Source organism: Hermetia illucens, chromosome 2 (assembly GCF_905115235.1).
Source record: "Hermetia illucens chromosome 2, iHerIll2.2.curated.20191125, whole genome shotgun sequence".
Lineage (NCBI taxonomy): Eukaryota > Metazoa > Arthropoda > Insecta > Diptera > Stratiomyidae > Hermetia > Hermetia illucens.
The window spans coordinates 190,031,982-190,050,740 of NC_051850.1; the positions used below are offsets into that span (position 1 = coordinate 190,031,982).

The 18,759-nt window shown below is 46.9% G+C and overlaps 1 protein-coding gene across 1 annotated transcript in view; it reads right to left on the bottom strand.

The window, feature by feature from the left end:
- The window catches only part of LOC119648107 (importin-7), a 28,638-nt gene extending 22,128 nt beyond the window's left edge, over nt 1-6,510 (bottom strand). The window contains exon 1 of the mRNA XM_038049622.1: nt 6,179-6,510. Coding sequence (XP_037905550.1) covers nt 6,179-6,268 — 90 coding nt within the window. The 5' untranslated portion in view covers nt 6,269-6,510. The remainder of the gene's footprint in view (nt 1-6,178) is intronic.
- Nucleotides 6,511-18,759: the final 12,249 nt, after the last annotated feature.

The following is an 18,759-nucleotide window of genomic DNA, read 5'->3' on the forward strand; positions in this document are numbered from 1 at the left end:
CCACGTGAAAAAACGGCGTTCGACGTCTCTTGGCTTCAGTTCATACGGAACCCAATTTCCGACCTTTCGGATCATTCCCGTTGCTTTTAAACGGTTGGAAATGGCTTGCTGAGTGACTCCAAGTGTTTTTCCAAGTTCTTCTTCCGTTTGCGATGGATCTTGGTCGAGCAATGCCTCTAATTCTTCATCTTCAAAAATTGTTGGCCGTCCGGCGCGCTCTTCGTCTTCTAAGTCAAAATTGCCACTTTTAAACCGTCCAAACCACCTCTGACACGTTCGTTCAGATAGAGCATGGTCACCATAAACTTCCATCAAAATGCGATGACTTTCGGTTGCTTTTTTCTTCATATTGAAATTATGAAGTAGAACTCCCCGCCAAAAACACATTATTTGGTACAAAATTGGCCATTTTCGTTGATGAAAAAAGTAGTGTTGTTTACACTTTAATTAAATAATTTATACTGACGTTTGTGCCTATTGACAGTAGCTTTCCGATGAATGTTTGGAAATGTGGATCAATGGAATAAAAAACAAGCTACGCCATCTATTGTGAAAACCGACAGAACTTATTTGTAGGCCTTATATCTTTTTGGTTTTTTTTCACTGGAACCGGGTTGAATAACTACTTTTTTCAGATTTTTCGGTTTGGTAGTTTGGTGTAAAAACAAAACCTTATTAAAATGGGTTTACTGTGTCTGTCTGTCCGTCACACGCATTTTTCTCGGAGACGGTTATAGCGATTGATACCAAATTTGGTAGAAAGGTGGGAACTGTGAACGCTCACGCATACAGTAAATTACATCCTTTTATGTCGAATTTAAGGGGGGGTCCCCATACATGCAAAATGGGGGTGTAAATTTTTTTTCATCAAATATAGTCATGTGGGGTATCAAATTAAAAGTCTCGATTAGTACTTTTCAAAGCCGATCTTAGTTTTGACATTCGTAGGAAGGGTGGGTAGCGCGGGGAGTTGAAAGTGATCACTTCTTTAAGGGGGCCATTCTCAGAAACTACCAAACCGAAAAATCTGAAAAAAATCAGGAAGCTGCCACTATATGGTGCCTGGGCTCCGAAATACCTTCCATGCCGATATCTGTTTAAATAAAGTTAATAATAGTATATTACTACAATTTTTTGTAATTGGTTAGAAACCCCCCTTAAGTTCATCCTACTACCATGAAATTTTGCAAAGATATAGGCTATAATATAGAGCATGATCTTACCATCTTGGTGGAAATCGCACTATTATTAACAAAGTTATAATACGTCAAAGTTGATGGTTCATTGCAAATTCAAGACTGTGAATGTCAATATCACCCGAAAGTGGATACTGTCACATAATATATGGATATATTACGTGCTACGTACTAAGAAATACACAAAACCTTTCGTACCTGAAGCGTCAAGCTTCCGGTTTCCGACTTGTTTAAAACATAAATAGATCTTGCTCGGTAATGCCAACTCTTCTAAAAAAATGCTTTCAACCTTATGATGGAAGATAACTATGTGGTTTCCTCTTAATACTATCACAGTTTATCTTTAGGAACACAGTGGAAGTGAATTTCAATCCGCAAAGCTTCCTATATGACTTCGATTCACACCATTCCAGCATATGAAGAGGTTTAAACGTTCTATCGTCGATAGTTAGCCGAGAAAGGATACGTTTGGGGAACTATTCATCTAAATCGGATGCATTTGAATCTGCTGGTTCAATATAATGACTTGACTTCATCGAGGCTGATCGAGTAAGTGACCTATCTTTTTCTTTAGCCTTTGGTCCGTTCACTTCTTCTTTTTCTTCAGCCTTTGTCCCGTTCAAAAGCGGGGTCGGCTCGTCGTGATCGGCTTCGCCATTTGGCTCTATCGAATGCTTGATCTGCGTGAAGCAATTTCATAACGCAGTTCTCCATTGGCTGATAGCGTTGACCCGAGGTATTTAAATCGTTCAGTTCTGGGCAGATCACTGCCGCTGACAGTGATTGTGCCTGCTTCATGGGGATCGGTCGTCAAAAATTCAGTTTTGTTTAAATTCAATCTGAGACCGTGTTGCATGAGGCGATCATTCCATTTTTGAACAAGTTGCTCGAGATCATTTTTGCTATCAGATGCTAGGAAAACATCATCTGCATAAAGCAGTGTGTAGGGCGCTGGATGTTGGATATCCCGTGTGACGGTGTCCATAACAAGGACAAAGAGGAGTGGTGAGAGGGCACTTCCTTGATGAACTCCAACAGAGACACGAAGCGGTTTGATACACCCGCCATACTTCGAACCTTACTTTTCGGATCGTGGTAGAGCAATTGAACCCAGTGCACGAGTTCTTCTGACACGAAGTGTTGTCGTAAAGCATACCAGATGAGTTCGTGTGGTACACGGTCAAACGCTTTCTCTAGATCCAGAAAGGCAATGTAAAGAGGGCGATGCGTCTCCCGGTGTTTCTCCATGAGTAACCGTGCAGCGTGTATTGCGTCAGTAGTTCCGCAGTTCTTGACAAATCCGGCTTGATTCACGGTTATTTCAACGATTTCGCTAATACGGTTGTCAAGAATGCGTTCAAAAATCTTCATGGTATGGGAAAGTAACCGGATCGGACGGTAATTTGAACATTCTGCTGGGCTACCTTTCTTTTTCCATATTGGAACAGTGGTACTTTCTTGCCAGTCAGATGGTGTTCTTCCTTCCTGAATAACCCGGTTAAAGAATTGACTGAGCCACAGTGTTGGGTCCCAGCTCTTCGGTTTCCAGAGCTCAGATGCGATGTCGTCAGGTCCTGTTGCTTTCCCCGATTTCATTTGTTTTATTGCCTCCACGACTTCAGTTGCGCTGACTGGTGGAACTGGTCCAAATGTCGGCAATGATTGTGGAAGTGGAGGATGAGCAAATTCTTCAGTTGAAATCTGCTCGAAGTATTCTCGCCATCTATCCGTTGCGGCTGTTGTCATTAACGCAACAGAAATGTTGGATATCCTGTGTGCGTTCATTATGGCTTTTAGCAAGTCGATACAGATCTCTCTCGCCATCCCGAGTGTCCAGTTTATCGTAAAGATTTTTGAAATGGTTCGCTCGGGTGACAGCGACCGCTTTCTTTGCTTCCCGGTTGGCATTCTTATAAATTTGCCAATTAGCAGGCGTTTTATCGTTGAGAAATTTGCGGTAGAGGCGTTTCTTTTCACGCATTTCAACATCATCATTCCAAAGTCAAGTATCTCGGTTGATGTACCGCTTACCCGGCTTGGTGACCCCGAGGGTTGCAGAGGCCGCTTTGTGGATCGTGTCTTTCATTTGGTTACATGATTCTTCCACATTCGTAATGGTTGGCAATCGTATGAGTGAGATCGTTTCTTCTTTCTTCCCACCAAAGCGCCACCATTTAATGCGCGGCGGGCCAGTGCGTTCCTCACGCTGTTTTATCGGTGGCTTAATTCGCAGGACAGCAATCAACGGCCGATGTTGAGGTGCGATGGTCTCATAGGGAACGACTTTGCAATCAGTGACAGTGGTAAAATGTTGGCGTCTTATGAGAATATAGTCGATTTGCGTTTTACTGTTCCCACTATAAAATGTGGGAAGATGAGACAATCGTTTGATGAACCATGTATTCATAAGTACAAGGTCATGGGTGTCCGCAAAATCGATTATACGCTCGCCACTTTCATTGCGCGCTCCGAACCCCTTTTCCCCATGGCACCTGTTACCGTCTGCCTTTTCACCCACATGACCATTAAGGTCGCTGGCAATGATTATGCAATCGTCAGCAGGCACGTGACAAGTCTTTTCGTCGAGAAGTTGCCAGAAGGCATCTTTCTCGGCATCAGGTCGGCCTGTCTGTGGTGCATACGCGGTGAAGAAGTGAATAGTGCGATCAGCTGATATAATGGTGAGCTTCATCAGCCGATCATCAAATCGTTCAACTTCTTTAATGGCATCACGGAAACCCTCTGAGATGGCAATGCCAACACCATATTGAGTGTGTGGGTTACCAAAATAGAGAAGTTTGTAGCCATTTTTACCGCGTTCGCGTTCAATGTCGCAGCTTTTGGCACCAGACCGTCGGGTTTCTTGCAGAGCGCAGATGTCAATGCACCTTTTCCGAAGGGCTCTTGCGAGTTCCTCCGTCTTTCCAGTTAGGGTACCAACATTTAGCGAGCAGACACGTATTTGTTTTGTTCGTTGTGTGCGGACTAACTTGCTTACGTCCTGACGCCGTCCATGCGTCAAGAACCCTTGCCCATTTCTCGACAGGACCGGGGCCCGTCCTGCCGCGTCGACTGAGGTGGACGCCCTAGCATTTCTCCGAGGCTTGTGACTCAATTCGATCATCATGTTTATAACGACATTGTATGCATGTCACCAAGAGAGGTCAGGTAGAATTTAGCATAGTGGAATAACTCCAACTATACTCTATTTATCCCTTTCCCTGATCTCAGCATTTTATTTTTGTTTTACTGAGGATAGTACAGAGTACGTTGCCTCAAACCCTCCTCCTTTACCTGGGCTTGGGACCAGCATACTATGTTCATAGCACTGCCCTTCAGAGGAGTAAAAATCCACTCTATGTAGGCATGGAAATTCATTTGGAGTATTTGAGAGGAGAAACTAAAATAGAATTATTCAATCGCTGAAATCTTCCGGCCTCCACAGCGCGGATAATAAAATTGATTACGGCAACAGATAACTCAATTATAGACAATACAGGCGAGCGCCACATACTCCTACCCCTCCCGCGAGGAATACAAATAATGTTATCTGTGTACATACTCCATCTCCGTCATCACCATATGCTTAAATGATGAATCATGGGCACAAGCTTGATTAGTCTTGCTTCCATTGTACGTTTCGCAGAACAGTAGCGCTTTTTCATGTTCAGCATCAGTATTAGATCTTACTGTCCAAGGTCTTCCCTTGACCCGAGATCCAACATTCCAATTACCACATACGATGGAGCAGCCAGATAACGTTCAACCCGGAACGCAAATCCGACATCACGTGAAGGTCACGTCGCCACCGAAATTATGTTTGATCGATGTTTTGTTAAGAGTTCAACCCCTTTCGGGCCGTCAACTAGGGTGGATAACATTCTCAATAATTCAGTCCCCTTGGGCGTAGAATTGTCAAGGTCGACTATCGACCGCAAGTCTTAACTTTCTCGTCGTGGGATCGGCTGACGGCACTCCAGAGCAAGTCGGCATGTCATCGCACCTCGTGTTCGCCATCATGTCATTGTCGATTTCAAATAGTAATTAGTAAACAGCTTGGAACGTTCTATTTGTGCAATCTTTATGGGAGAGCCGCAGCGATGAAGTCAATCAGGCAGGCAGTCACCGATGATATGATGGCAGTGCTCGACGAAATGGGATGGTTGCTCGTTTTGAAATGGAACAAGGAAATCAAAAATTTGTGTCACGTTCACTATGAGATGAGAATGGCGACGAGGTCATAAGCTTTTCTCTGTACCGAGCTAAATTTAGCGCGATAATTGCAGATCGACGTGGTCATCGCATAAAGCATGCACGGAAAACTGAACGTCTCCGCGAGCGATTAACCCGCTGGGTAGGCGGCGCTAAATTCACCAAGTTTATTGGATAAAAAACTGTGCAAATCATTCAGGTCGTTGTCGTGATGTTTCGTAACGAAATGCTAAGCATCTTAGGTCGATGCAGGAGAGATGACAGTTATGGAGAAAACCAGAGCGATACGAAACACTTTTCAGATTTTTTTTGTTTTCAATTTCGGCCGAAGTGCCGGCGTGTGCGAAACTCGCGGCGAAAAGTAAGCCAATGTCATCTCTGCTGTCACTTCGACTCGCAGATGTGTGCGTGAGTAACTTCGCCGTGAATGGCTCGCTGCGACGATGATTCCAATAAGATTCTTTTTAAAATCCTAGGGGGTAGGAGATTCTGGACTTTAGGATTTAGTGCTCAGCCCCCTTTCCTATGCCTCCCTGGCAGATTACTGCACCATTTACTAACCCCCGCACAAAGTACGACCCGCTACCGCGGCTGATTGCGGCGCTTTTGACATTTCCACCAAAACCACATGGTCAACACGCGGCGGACAAAGCCCGCAATCGCTCATCCGGAAGATCGCGAAATTTCACTTAAATTACGATGCACTGCAACCTAATTAGCATGCAATTATCGCCCACGGCGGACAACTACTCGCTGGAGCGAGGACGAACCTGTGTTAATTGTTCCTCTGCCTGTTTTCGTTGTTCGGGAACGGGATCAATGGTGGCCCGTAGAAGCTCAGTCAGTTTGCGTGGGTCCATTTTGCCTTGTTCTCAGCGTTTCACTGTGCTCCGCCACAAAAATGCTCCCGGGAACTGCTACTGTCCGGCACGCGAACACCAAATTATTCTAAAGTCTACTTTTCAACGTCAAAATGAGGAAAACTTTGTCGAGCAAAGCCGCGGCGGCGATTCCCCGGCTCAAGCAGACGACGACTTTTGCGCTACACTCACACGGACGTCCGACCACGGCGACCTGTATGCTGCTCCGACAAGAGCTTCGTCAAGAAATATGGCGAGCAGTCGTGAAGGAGATGCCAGCTGGCTAAATGACAGTAAATCTGCTGGTGCGAACGGGATGGTGATATAGATGCACTGACGTATTTCGGTTCCCTGTTGCATGCATCGTCGTGGAGTTGATTTTGCAAGCTCAACGAATTGCTGGATATGCAGTTCGACTGGCAATTTTGGCGGGACTTGAGTTGTATTAAATTCGATTCGGTAGTTGAACGTTGAGATAATTCTACGTAAAGGTTTGGCCGTTTAATACTACTTCGAATTAAAAGCTCTTAAACAATATTGTATTGGCATCGATTCATTGAAATGACATTGAAATTTGTTGGCAAGGTTGGAACTGTGAACCTTCAAATCCCTCTCAGAGGGTAACATCATTTTCCGTTTAGTTTAAAGGGATCGGGGAACGTCCTCATGCTCAAAAAAAGGGAGTGGGGGTCAATTTCCCCAATGAATGTAGCCTTGTGGGGTGCAGTGAAGAATTAAATAGTGAGCTTCATCAGCCGGTCATCAAATACTTCGACTTCTTTAATGGCACCACGGAAATCCTCAGAGATGGCAATGCCAATATCGTATTGAGTCTGTGGACTACAAAATAAAGAAGTTTGTTGCGATTTTTATCGTGTTCGCGTTTTATGTCGCAATTTTTCGCGCCAGACTATTGGGTTTCTCGCAGAGCGTAGATATCAATGCACTTTTTCCGAAGGCCTTTTCCTCGGTGTTTCCAGGGACAGTGCCAATATTTAGCGTGCAGACGCGACTAATTTACTTACGTCCTGACGCCGTCCATGTATGAAAAACCCTTGCCTATTTCCCGACAGGGCCGGGATACGTCCTACCGCATCGACTAAGGGTAACGCCCTAACATTTCTCCTAGACTTAGGATCTCTCAACACGACCATTTCGTTTCGCACACATATCCTCATCAAATTTTCTAAATGACAATAACTTCAGCTGTATCCGACTAAATATGCTGTGGCATACCAACAGGCGGGCAGACAGATGTTGAACCGACTTTAATCAGCCTTTGTTCTGCACAAAATAAGTTTTGTGTAAAACACAAAAGAATTTTCTTATGGTTTGGAAAGATGACATTGGGATTGTGAAAGTTGTCTCGATGAACAAACCCGCCCCTAGGGACCGTAATAACAACGGTGAGAAGCCGTCAGGGATTTAGGTACAATACCTGTAGCTGACAATATTATGGGAATTACAACCACCCGCTCGAGACGCCAAATTTTTTTGATTTCACGAGCCAATGGCTCATAGTTCACCTTCTTCTCCACGTATTTCCGTTGCGATTATAGAGAATAGCAACATCAATAATATACGCGGAGCGACCCGTCTTGTCAACTAACAGTACGTTAGGCTTGTTGTGTGCGGTATGGCGATCAGTCAGAACTTGCCGATCCCAATACATGCTGTAAGCAGAACTATCAAGTACTGCCTGCGGCTCATATCGGTAAACCGGACATGTTCCCGTGATCAGCCCATGCTTATATGCAAGGTTTTGATAGATAACCTTACATACAGCATTATGCCTAGTGATGTATTGCACCGGTGCCATAACAGTACAGCCAGAAATGAGATGGTCCAACGTCTCTAACGTCGAACCACACATTCTGCACTGGTCGTTCTCCACCCGTTCTTTCATGATGAGCTTTTTATAAGCTCGGGTGGCGACCACGCCATCCTGAATGGCACACATGAACCCCTCCGTCTCAGCAAAGAGCTCCCCAGCACACAGCCATCTGTTCGACAAATGCAAATCGACAAATGGTTGCCAAAGACAATTCACGTGTTTACCGTGCATTGCCTTCGACTTCCATTCCTCGATCCGCTCCTGGTCCGACTTCACCCCACTCAGAGGATTGAAAGATCGATCCTTCAAGTTAAGTGGAGTCAGTCCACAGTCTGCCTTACAGACAGCCGCATGCAAGGGGCTCGCCTGCTCTTTACTGCAAAAATAAGCGCGCAGCGAGTCGACTTGGCGATGATGTTGTGCCGCCACGTCAACCACGCCCGTACCTCCGATGTCACGAGGCAGGTTCATCCGCTCCACGGCAGACTTTGGGTGATGCATCCGGAATTTGGACATAGTTGTCCGTATCCGCCACTGGACGTTTTCCAGGTCGGTCTTCGTCCACGGCAATATTCCGAAAGCATAAGCCAGTTAAGGGATAGCGAATACATTCAACGCGCTTATTTTATTCTTCCCCAAGAGATGTGATTTCAGCACCAGCTTTACACGTCGCAGGAAATCGGACAGCAGAGCTTCCTTCAGATCACCAACTCGAGCATGGGTTCCTTGCAGAATTCCTAGGTACTTGTAGAAGTTTGTCTCGGTCATAGCTTCGATGTGGAGGTCACCAATGCTATGTCCGGCATGCAGCTCGTGATGACCTTTGCGGATGGCTTGGATTCGACATTTGTCTAATCCAAACTCCATCCGAATATCACGGCTGAACATGTCTATTATTCGCAACAGACTTCTAAGATGGTTGTCAGTACCAGCATACAGCTTGATGTCATCTAAGTACATCAAGTGTGTCAGTTCGCACTTAGCACGTAGGTCATATTTTATTGCAAAACCATGCCCTCTAGCATCATTCAGTAGCCATGAAAGGGGGTTCAGTGCTATACAAAACCAAAGAGGACTCAATGAATCCCCCTGGAAGATGCCCCTCCGTTTGGGGTTTGAGGTATTAGCACCCTCAAATGTACGGACTGATAAGGTGGTATGCCACCCTTCCATGACTGTCGCCAAAACTTTATTAGTTTCGGATCAATGCGATACAGATGTAGGATGTCGATTAGCCAGGTATGCGGAACGCTATCAAAAGCCTTGGCATAATCGATATAGCAACTGAAGAGGTTTCTTTGACCTCTAGTTGCTTGTCCTACAACTACCGAGTCGATAGTGAGTTGCTCTTTGCAACCCCTTGACCCAACTCGGCAGCCCTTCTGCTCCTCGGACAGAATGTTGTTGGTCTCGAGGTGCGCATTGATCCTTCCACTAATAATGGATGTGATGAATTTGTAGAGGGTGGGTAAGCAAGTGATCGGTCTTGTATCTGCGGGGTCCTGAACCGTGTCCTTCTTAGGGATAAGGTAGGTAATTCCCGCAGTGAGGAAAGGTGGAAATTCCTCCGGCCGACTCATGACCTCATTTATACTGCGTGCCAACCGACTGTGTACGCTGGTAAATTTCTTATACCAGAAATTCTGCACCCGATCCAGACCTGGGCCCTCCAGTTCTTCGAGATGTTTATGGCTTGTCGAACTTCCTCTTCGGTAACATCCGGGAAATTCATGCCAGGTGGATTGGCATGGCGGGTGCCTTCAGCGGTGATCCACTCAGCATGCTGGGCAGGTAACCCCCAAAGTCCACCCCAATACTCTTTCGCTTCCGTCACCGAGAACTGTATTGTCTGGGCGCTCTGTTGGGATTCGTTGAGAGATCTGAAAAAGCTCTGCTGGTTCTTCGCGTATGTTGCATTCTGGACACGTCTGGAATAACTTTCGCCATACCGTCGTAACCGACTGCATATGACAGAAAGTTTCTGTTTTAGTGTGTCCAGAATTTCAACTACGGGTGTCTCACAGGGGATGGCATAGTTCCGGTAAACCCTCTGCACTTTATTTCTCACCCGCCGGCTGGCGTTGCCAGTGCTGATCTGAATCAGTCTAGCAATGTCCTGCCTTAGTGAGTCCTGCCGACGTTCCAGACGAATTTTCCATGGTGAATCTCTTTTGTCACTCAAACCAATAACGCGAAAGCGAATCTTCTGACTGTGCAATCTGATAGCCGCAACTGCACCACAATACACAAGTGATTGTAGTTGCAGCAGCGACATATCAGCACACAGTCGAGATGCAATCTCATCATTGATTTGAGATAGAATTCCCGGAGTTGCTGGAGATGCATAGAGTCTGGGAGCACCTGGTCTACGCAAAGGATCCATATCCGAGAATTTGATACACGCTCTTTGGAATTTGTCCCGAACCTCAGCGGAAATCTCAGCTGGACGGTGGAGATTGTGTCGCTGCGAGTAATAAAGCGGTACTGGTCTGCGACTCGCTGCACAGTCACGTGCGCGAATTGCGGGAAACGCTCGACGAATCTCTGGTGCAACAAGGGGCGGTAAGATGTTGTACCCGCCCCCGCCGTTATTTCGTAGTAGGAGCGGATGATGAAGAGGTTCATTTCTTCAGTCCATTTCATCCGCTTCCTACGCGAACCTGCTGAAGTGGTCGCCGCAGATTGTGGCGAAACAGCTGCAGCAGGCGGAGCTGTGCTCCTGGTCGTCGTAGCGCCTAGACGTCGAATCGCCCCACGACTAGCGGTTTCGACGCCGTGCTGTCCATTACGAGTTCCTGCACTTTCCTCACCTACCCCCTGAGACGCTGCGGTGGCGTACAGCCATTCCATTTTTTGATTTTGTATTATAGTGATTTTTGTTCTTTTCAGTTGTTTAGAAGCACTGACGGTTGTTGACTCTAAAATTAGATTATCATTTTAGATGAAAACCTTGTGATTGTTACAAAGTTTAGGATTTTCCTTTATCAATTCTAAGAACGTAAAGTACAAAAAACAAACGTTTTTTTGATTTATTTTCATGAAAAGCATTAGTTCAGAAAAAATATTATAAATGTTAATAGTTTCTAAATTGATTATGAATTTATTTTTTTTCCGAAAAAAATATTTGGAAAGTTACAATTGATAATAATGACATCGTCAATTTTGATGTCATTATCAAAGATTTACTTCATAAATTTATTATTAATTTATTGGGGATTTTGACCGCTTGCCACTTTTTTCAATTGACCAAGTTTTAGATATCGATGGGGATTGCTTAATTGCAAATTTATTGTTTTATTTTGACGGAACAGTGGCCTTATGGGAACGCCCGTGAACAGCTATGTCCAGCTTCCAGTAGCAGTTTAGGTCATGGGTGAAGGCTTATCACTGGAGCACCAATAATTTTGAAGATAATCAAGTTGAAATGTAGTCGCAATCAAAAATGAATTAAAAATAAATAATAATCTGAAAGAAAAGATGCGGATACTAGGAAGCACTCAATAATCGAAAATAAAAACTGGTCATCCAGCAGCATGGACAACTCATCAAGTGCTTTATTTCGTTTCGTATTATTATACCTTAGGAAGCATGAAATTCGACCAGCATTCGGGGCCTACTCGACTGAGGGAATTAATTGGCGTATTGGCATTTTATGGAAACAATTCGATAACTCAAAGCGTTCTTAGCTAATGTAAGATTCTGCCCGGTCTGATAGGTTAAAGTTGCATAATTCGGCAAGCCCTCATACGACCTCCGCGTGGTGGCCGCTGGAAACCGTCTTCGGGCGGGCCAAGAGTGTGTAGGGCCGGGCTGGGAGTAGGCTCATCCAACTGACGAGGATCTGCTTGTCTGCTGGTCATGTGTTAGGGGCAAGTAGATCTGGCGGGGGGATGGACTGAAGCAACAGCCCGGGGATCGTCCTCCCTGCACCGGAGAAGGTGCTAATAGGACCCCAAGCCAAGGTGGAACAGCATACGCCGAGGGCTGCGTGGCCAATGGGGAGCTTGGTCTTTAGTATGCGAACTCTGAATACCTCGGGCACCTTCAGTTTCAATAAGACCCTTACATTAACAAAAAAACTAAAACGACGATAGAAGAGGAGGCGATGATGCCAGGCGCATCATCGGAGGACGAGCTGCTGGCCTCCAGCCAGGAGACAGTGGTCGTCGAGAGCAGTACACTCGGTGCCAGCCGTAACACCGTTGTGCTGAAACCACCCGCTGGGACCTCCCGGAGCGAGGCGTCAGATGGACTAGTGGCTTTCAGTCTGGAACCCACTGCCGTCAAGCTGGGTGTAGCGAGTACCAGACATAGTACTCTTGACCCGAAGCGCTCAGCGTCGGGGGATCCCTCGAAAGCGAAAACCGACAATAATGTCGGTCGCCGGAAACCGGCTAAGAAGCGAAGGTCCACGGGTGTCCTGCTCAAGAGCCATTACCAGAAGGCCATGCATATTCTCGGCAAGATTGCCAAGAATAGGGAGGCCGGTACTGTCGACGAGCGGGATGAAAAAGACCTCGCTAAATACCAGGCGATTGTTGATGAATACAACAGCAAAAGCCGGGCTGACGAGCAGAAGGCGAAGCCCATCGCTCTAAAACGCAACCGATCTCAAGACGAGGTCGAACAAGATAAGAAGCGGAGCAGAGTGGGCAAGAGCGCAGACGCCAAGCAACATACGAAGGAAATTGTACAGCAACAGTCAGCCGGCGGGTCAAGTACTGCGAAGCCCTTCAGCGACGTGGCCAGGAGTCACTTACGTGTGGCGCTGGCGGATGGCAATTCTGCTAGCGGCAAACTAACGCTGGAGGTGTGGACCAGTGTTGAGGCTAGGCTGTCGGGCATGGTCTATGAACATCTCGTGAAGACCGGAGGCAAACACCCGGGACTCACTCCCCACTTTGATTCATCTCAGGTGGTTCGTGGGTTCCACGTAATAGCTTGCATAGACCAGTTCTCTAAGGACTTTCTCGGTTCGTGTGTCGCTAAGATCAGCGACGCCTGGGAGGGCGTTAAGCTCAAGATTATCCCTTACGACGAGATTCCCAGGAGACCGGTCGCTCGCATCTGGTTGCCGAAGATCCGCATGGAGAAGGACAAGCTCGTCCTTTTCCTGCGCCTTCACAACCCCGGGATTCCCATGGACGACTGGGTTGTTATAAAGGAGGAGGAGCCTCAGATAAACAGCCAGCCCGTACTACTCCGCATAAACGAGGAGTGCCTGGAGGCACTGAAAAAGGCTGATTATAAAGTGTGGTTCGGAGTCAGGAATGCCAAAGTAAAAGTGTCCCGCTCTGCAAAACCGGACGACGACCTTGACCCAATCGACGCCGCCAACGAGCTGTTGGAGGTGATGACGATCGACGGTCCGACGGGGGCTGACAAACCCCCCACGCAAGCACATCATGCTGAGGGTAACGCAGATAAATCTGCAGTACTCGAAGTGCGCCTCGGCTAATCTGCTTGTCTTCCTCTTAGAGGAAGACATCGACATCGCATTAATACAGGAGCCCTGGGTCGGAAGCGACCGAACCATCAAAGGGCTCCAAAGCAAATATTTTAATCTATTCCACAGCACAGGAGACGCTGATCAGGCTAAACCTAGAGCATGTATTCTTGCGAGGAAGAGTCTGCACGCTTTCCTGTGCCCGGACCTGAGTTCCAGTGACCTAGTTGTGGTCAAGCTGGAGCAGGTGGGGCCAGAGAACGTGTATATTTCCTCGGCGTACATGGCTCACGACCGATTAGCTCCGCCAGAAGAACTACAACATCTGACGAACACCATAACAGCAAAGAAAGTCAACCTGCTGATAGGGTGCGACGCGAATGCAAGGCATACGCTTTGGGGCAGCTCCGAAATCAACGAAAGAGGTGAGTCATTCTTTGATTTTATTATTACTTCAAATCTATCGGTGTGTAACAGGGGCAGTACACCAACCTTTCATTTCCCCTGCTCGGAGAACTGTGACGGTTGGGAGGAGGTCCTTGATATCACCCTAATAACCGACAACGGGATTCTTGGGGTGGAGGACTGGAGAGTGTCTGACCAGAGATCCTTCTCTGACCACAGTTGGATACTCTTCAGTCTAGATCTCGCCGCAGAGGTCTTCAAGCCCTTTAGAAACCCCAGGAGGATCGACTGGAGAAAGTTTGGTCAGGTAATTAAGAACAAACTCTCCGGTGCGCAAATTGGTAGGATTGGCACGACAGACGAACTGGAGTCAAAGGTTGGGGCTCTGGAGAAGGCATTTGATACCGCCTTCAAAGTCTCGTGCCCTGCTAAGTACACCAAAAAGACCCTGCCACCGTGGTGGAACGAAGATCTCTCTAGTCTCAGGAAGCTGACCAGAGAAATCTTCGACATCTGCTACAGGCAAAAATACTGACAGCCATACAAGGACTGCCTAAAGAAGTACAAGTCGGCCATCAGGACCGCCAAGAGGCGGTCTTGCCTAGACTATTGTCAGAACATTGAAAGCACTAGTGAATCCGCGAGGCTCAGTAAGATTCTGTCCAAGGAACATAAGAGTCCATCCTTCCTTAAAAAGTCGGAGGGCTCCTGGACGGAATCTTCTAGCGAAACCTTGGAGCTGCTGGTGCAAATGCACTTTCCCTCCAGCGAGGAGGACTGTGAGTCAGAACCTCGCTTGGAGGGTTTGCGGCAACCCCAGCTGTGCGAGGCTATCAAATCGGTAATTACCGGGGATAGGATCGGCTGGGCTATAAACAGCTTCTCCGCATACAAATCTCCAGGCCCAGATGGCATAATGCCAGTCATGCTACAGAAGCAGCAGGAAAGGGTTGTGCCGTGGCTTGTTGAGATTTACCGGAGCTGCATCACTTTAGGATACGTACCGCTGTCCTGGAGGCGCGCACGGGTGGTTTTCATACCGAAAGCGGGTAGGCGCGGTCATGAGTCCGCGAAGGACTTTCGGCCAATCAGCCTTACCTCTTTCGTGCTGAAGACCCTTGAACGCGTCCTGGACATTCACTTAAGGACGATTATGGAGAGAACGCCTTTCTCTAAGTCCCAGCATGCCTACCTCAAAGGAAAATCCACAGAAACCGCCCTCCACGAATAAATTGGCACGGTTGAGCGGTCGCTGTAGTACAAGCAGTATACCCTTGCTGCCTTCTTGGATATAGAAGGAGCTTTCAACAACGTCAGTACCAACGTCATCAAGGAAGCCTTGACCGGTATTGGATTGGAGGGGTATCTCACGCATTGGATTATATTCATGCTGAGTACCAGGATAATCCAGTCCGATCTGGGAGGCAACCACTTGACCAGAGCTGTGAACAGAGGCACGCCCCAGGGTGGTGCCATCTCACCGGTACTCTGGTTAATAGTAATGGACAAAATTTTACGTACATTGGACAGCAGCGGGGTGAAGGTGGTGGCGTATGCTGACGACTTGGTGATATTAGTAGCAGGGATGTTTCTGTCCATTATGAGCGACATCATGGAAGGAGCGTTGCGAAAGGTGTGCCTGTGGGCCGCAAGATGCGGACTCAGCATAAATCCAACCAAAACGCAACTGATGCTATTCACCACCAAGACAAGGATACCTGAATTCCATCTACCACGGCTGAATGAACAAAGATTGGTTCTTTCCTCTAATGTAAAGTATTATATCTGGGTGTAATCCGGGATCCTAAGCTAAATTGGAGGTTGAACATAGAACTGAGGGTTAAGAAGGCCTGTATAGCCTTCTATGCCTGTAAGAGAACCTTTGCAAAGAAATGGGGTCTCCGGCCGAGGATGGTTCTCTGGATGTACACCGCTGTAGTGCGTCCGATCCTGACGTATGGCTCTATTGTATGGTGGCAGGCTTTGAAGAAGAAATACAATAGAACGAAGCTTAATAGGATTCAAAGAACCGCGTGTGCAGGTGCTACGGGGGCTCTGCAGTCCTGCGTGGCAGATGCTCTCAATGTACTCCTGCATCTCCTCCCCCTAGACCTCCACATCAAATATGTTGCAGCATGTAGTGCCGTCAGACTACGTGAGCCCGAATGCTGGGCAGCGAACTCCTACGGCCACAGCAGCATCCTAGATGAAATACCCCGAGAAATCTTGGCATCCCCCACGGACTATGTCACACGCAAGCTGAACTTCACGAGAAACTTTGCTGTGGACCTTCCAACTAGGGCAAAGTGGAAGATCGGCGGCGTGTTGCAAGACTATGACACGGTATTCTTTACGGACGGATCAAAGATGGCCTATGGAGTCGGCGTGGGGGTTTTCTCGAATATACACGGTGTATCCAAGTCGTATGGTCTCCCAGGTTTCACCAGTGTATTCCAGGCGGAAGTACTGGCGATATTGGAAGTCTGTCGATGGCTAGAGCGTGATTCGAGCCCCAAGCGTAACATAGCCATTCTGACCGACAGCCAAGCGGCCATCAAGGCCTTGTACTCAACGATGACATCTTCCCGGTTGGTGGGGCAGTGCAGAGACGCGCTCAACCATCTGGGCGGCACGCTCAAGATCACTCTCCTCTGGGTTCTCGGGCATAGGAACATAGAGGGGAATGAGCGGGCTGACGGATTGTCCAGGCAAGGCTCTGCTCTTGGCAGTCCCTCGGGGAATACAGTCGGTGTTCCGCTGGCGGCTGTCGGGGGCCGAATCTACTTGCACTACCTAACAGCCGCGGGCCTGAGATGGCGAAGGCTTACAAGCTGTGCCAAATCAAGGAGAATTTGGCCCGCTTATAACATGGCCCGATCACGAGAGCTCCTGTGCCAGACGCGTGCAAATGCATTCAAGATTACGGCGGTCTGCACGGGGCACTGGCCCATTGGGGACCATGCCGTTAGGCTCGGCTTACCCTACAACTCGCATTGCCGGAGCTGCGGAGAAGGAAGGGAACCCTCATGCACTTTCTCTGCGATTGCCCAGCTCTGGCTCGAGTCAGGCTGCGGACACTGGGTAAACCATTCTTTGGGGACCTCAGTCAGATTTCTAGCTGCAGGGTCGGAGAGCTGCTTTCCTTCGTGAATGCTACGGGCTGGCTCTGAAGATCCGAGCCAGCTGGACTCCGCTTCCCTGTTCCTATAACAACAGTCACGGTCTTAGGAGTTTGTGGCATCAAAACGGCGCACCAAAGCGCTAATTGGGCTCCTCGGAGCGGCCACTGATACCTACCTACCCATCCTCCGAAAGGTTCAAACCGATTTTGTTTCAAACGACTCGGAACTCACCATGTCTTCAGGTAAGCAGCGGTGTCAGAAGTTGAGATGAGGTAACTTACTATAATAAAATTCATGCCTCCGGAACATAGGAGCGATTCATGGAACATTTCACACCAAGAAGTTGACGTGCATAAAATGTAGCTTAAAGAATTTTTATTCTCCCATCACGTGAATGATTCTGTTATCTACTAAATTTCATCTGCTTATGTACACTTGGTATGCTCTCAGCGCGACAACGCTCAGTGAATACGAAGAAGATTTAAATTAATCTTACAAGTTCAAGGCTTTCAGGATTATTTATTGCTTGTTTATGATGCAGTGAGAAAACCGAGGTAGGTACGGAAAGATCACGCTAAGATCAACTGCGAGCCATTCAATATTGGAGACTCTTACTCATGGAAATGGATAGAACGCGAGGGAGCACTAAACCAGTTTTAATACGTATAAAATATTACTTTAGTTTGATTCACTTATCTAAGTAGAATAAATCTGAATCTATTTTCTTAGTAATACTATCGACACAGAGTGGGAATTCCGAGAAGCGAATATTAGTGGAGACATGGAAAGTACAGATTTTTCCGTTTGTATCTAGGTTTTTCTAATTAATATGTTCCAGTTTATAAGGGGTCCAGTGGCGAAATGCGTAGAGATTTAACCTTCAGCTGGCGGGGTATCTTTAAAAGCTCTAATTACGCCAAATTTTCTCGGGTGAAGTTCTCAAACTCGTTTTTGATTCTGTTTACCAGCTTTTGTTGTAAATAACAGAAATAAGAGAATAACTAAATGTTAATTAGCAAATAATTTATTTTATGAGTAAGAGATACTTAAATCGAAAATTATTCAGTTGAAAGGTTGATGCGATTGAGATTGTAATTGCGTGAAATATTTTTCCTATCAAATGAGACAAATGTTGTTTTCTTGATAATCTATTAACACTTGCATATTTAACAGTATATGAAAAGTTTACCACTGACCAGACTAGGTTCGAGTTAGATTCTCGAAAGGCTATATATATCTTTTTTCGCCAAACGCTTCGGCTAGGTTGATGCCGTGGTCTTAGAGGTTTCACTCCCCGACAGAGCCACCAGGCCCTCACCCGCTTTAGTCCTTGACTTCCAGAAGGCGAACAGGAAACTCATCAACCGCACCCTTAAATCAAGACTTGAACCTCTCCTCCTCCCTACCAACGAAACAGTTTCCAACGACACTATAGATTGGACAGTTCGTCAGTACACTGAAGTAATTCAGCAAGTATGTGACGAGCTGATACCATCTCAGTCCCTCAACTACCGCAACCTTATTTCTCTCCCGGACGCTATCCTCGAGGATATCAGATACAAGCGTACCCTAAGGCGGAGGCTATTTAGGAATAGATACTCTCCGCAATACTCTCCACTCCGCAACGAAATCCTTTCCCTTGACAGGTCAATCCGCAATAGAATTTTAACCCTCTACACCAAAC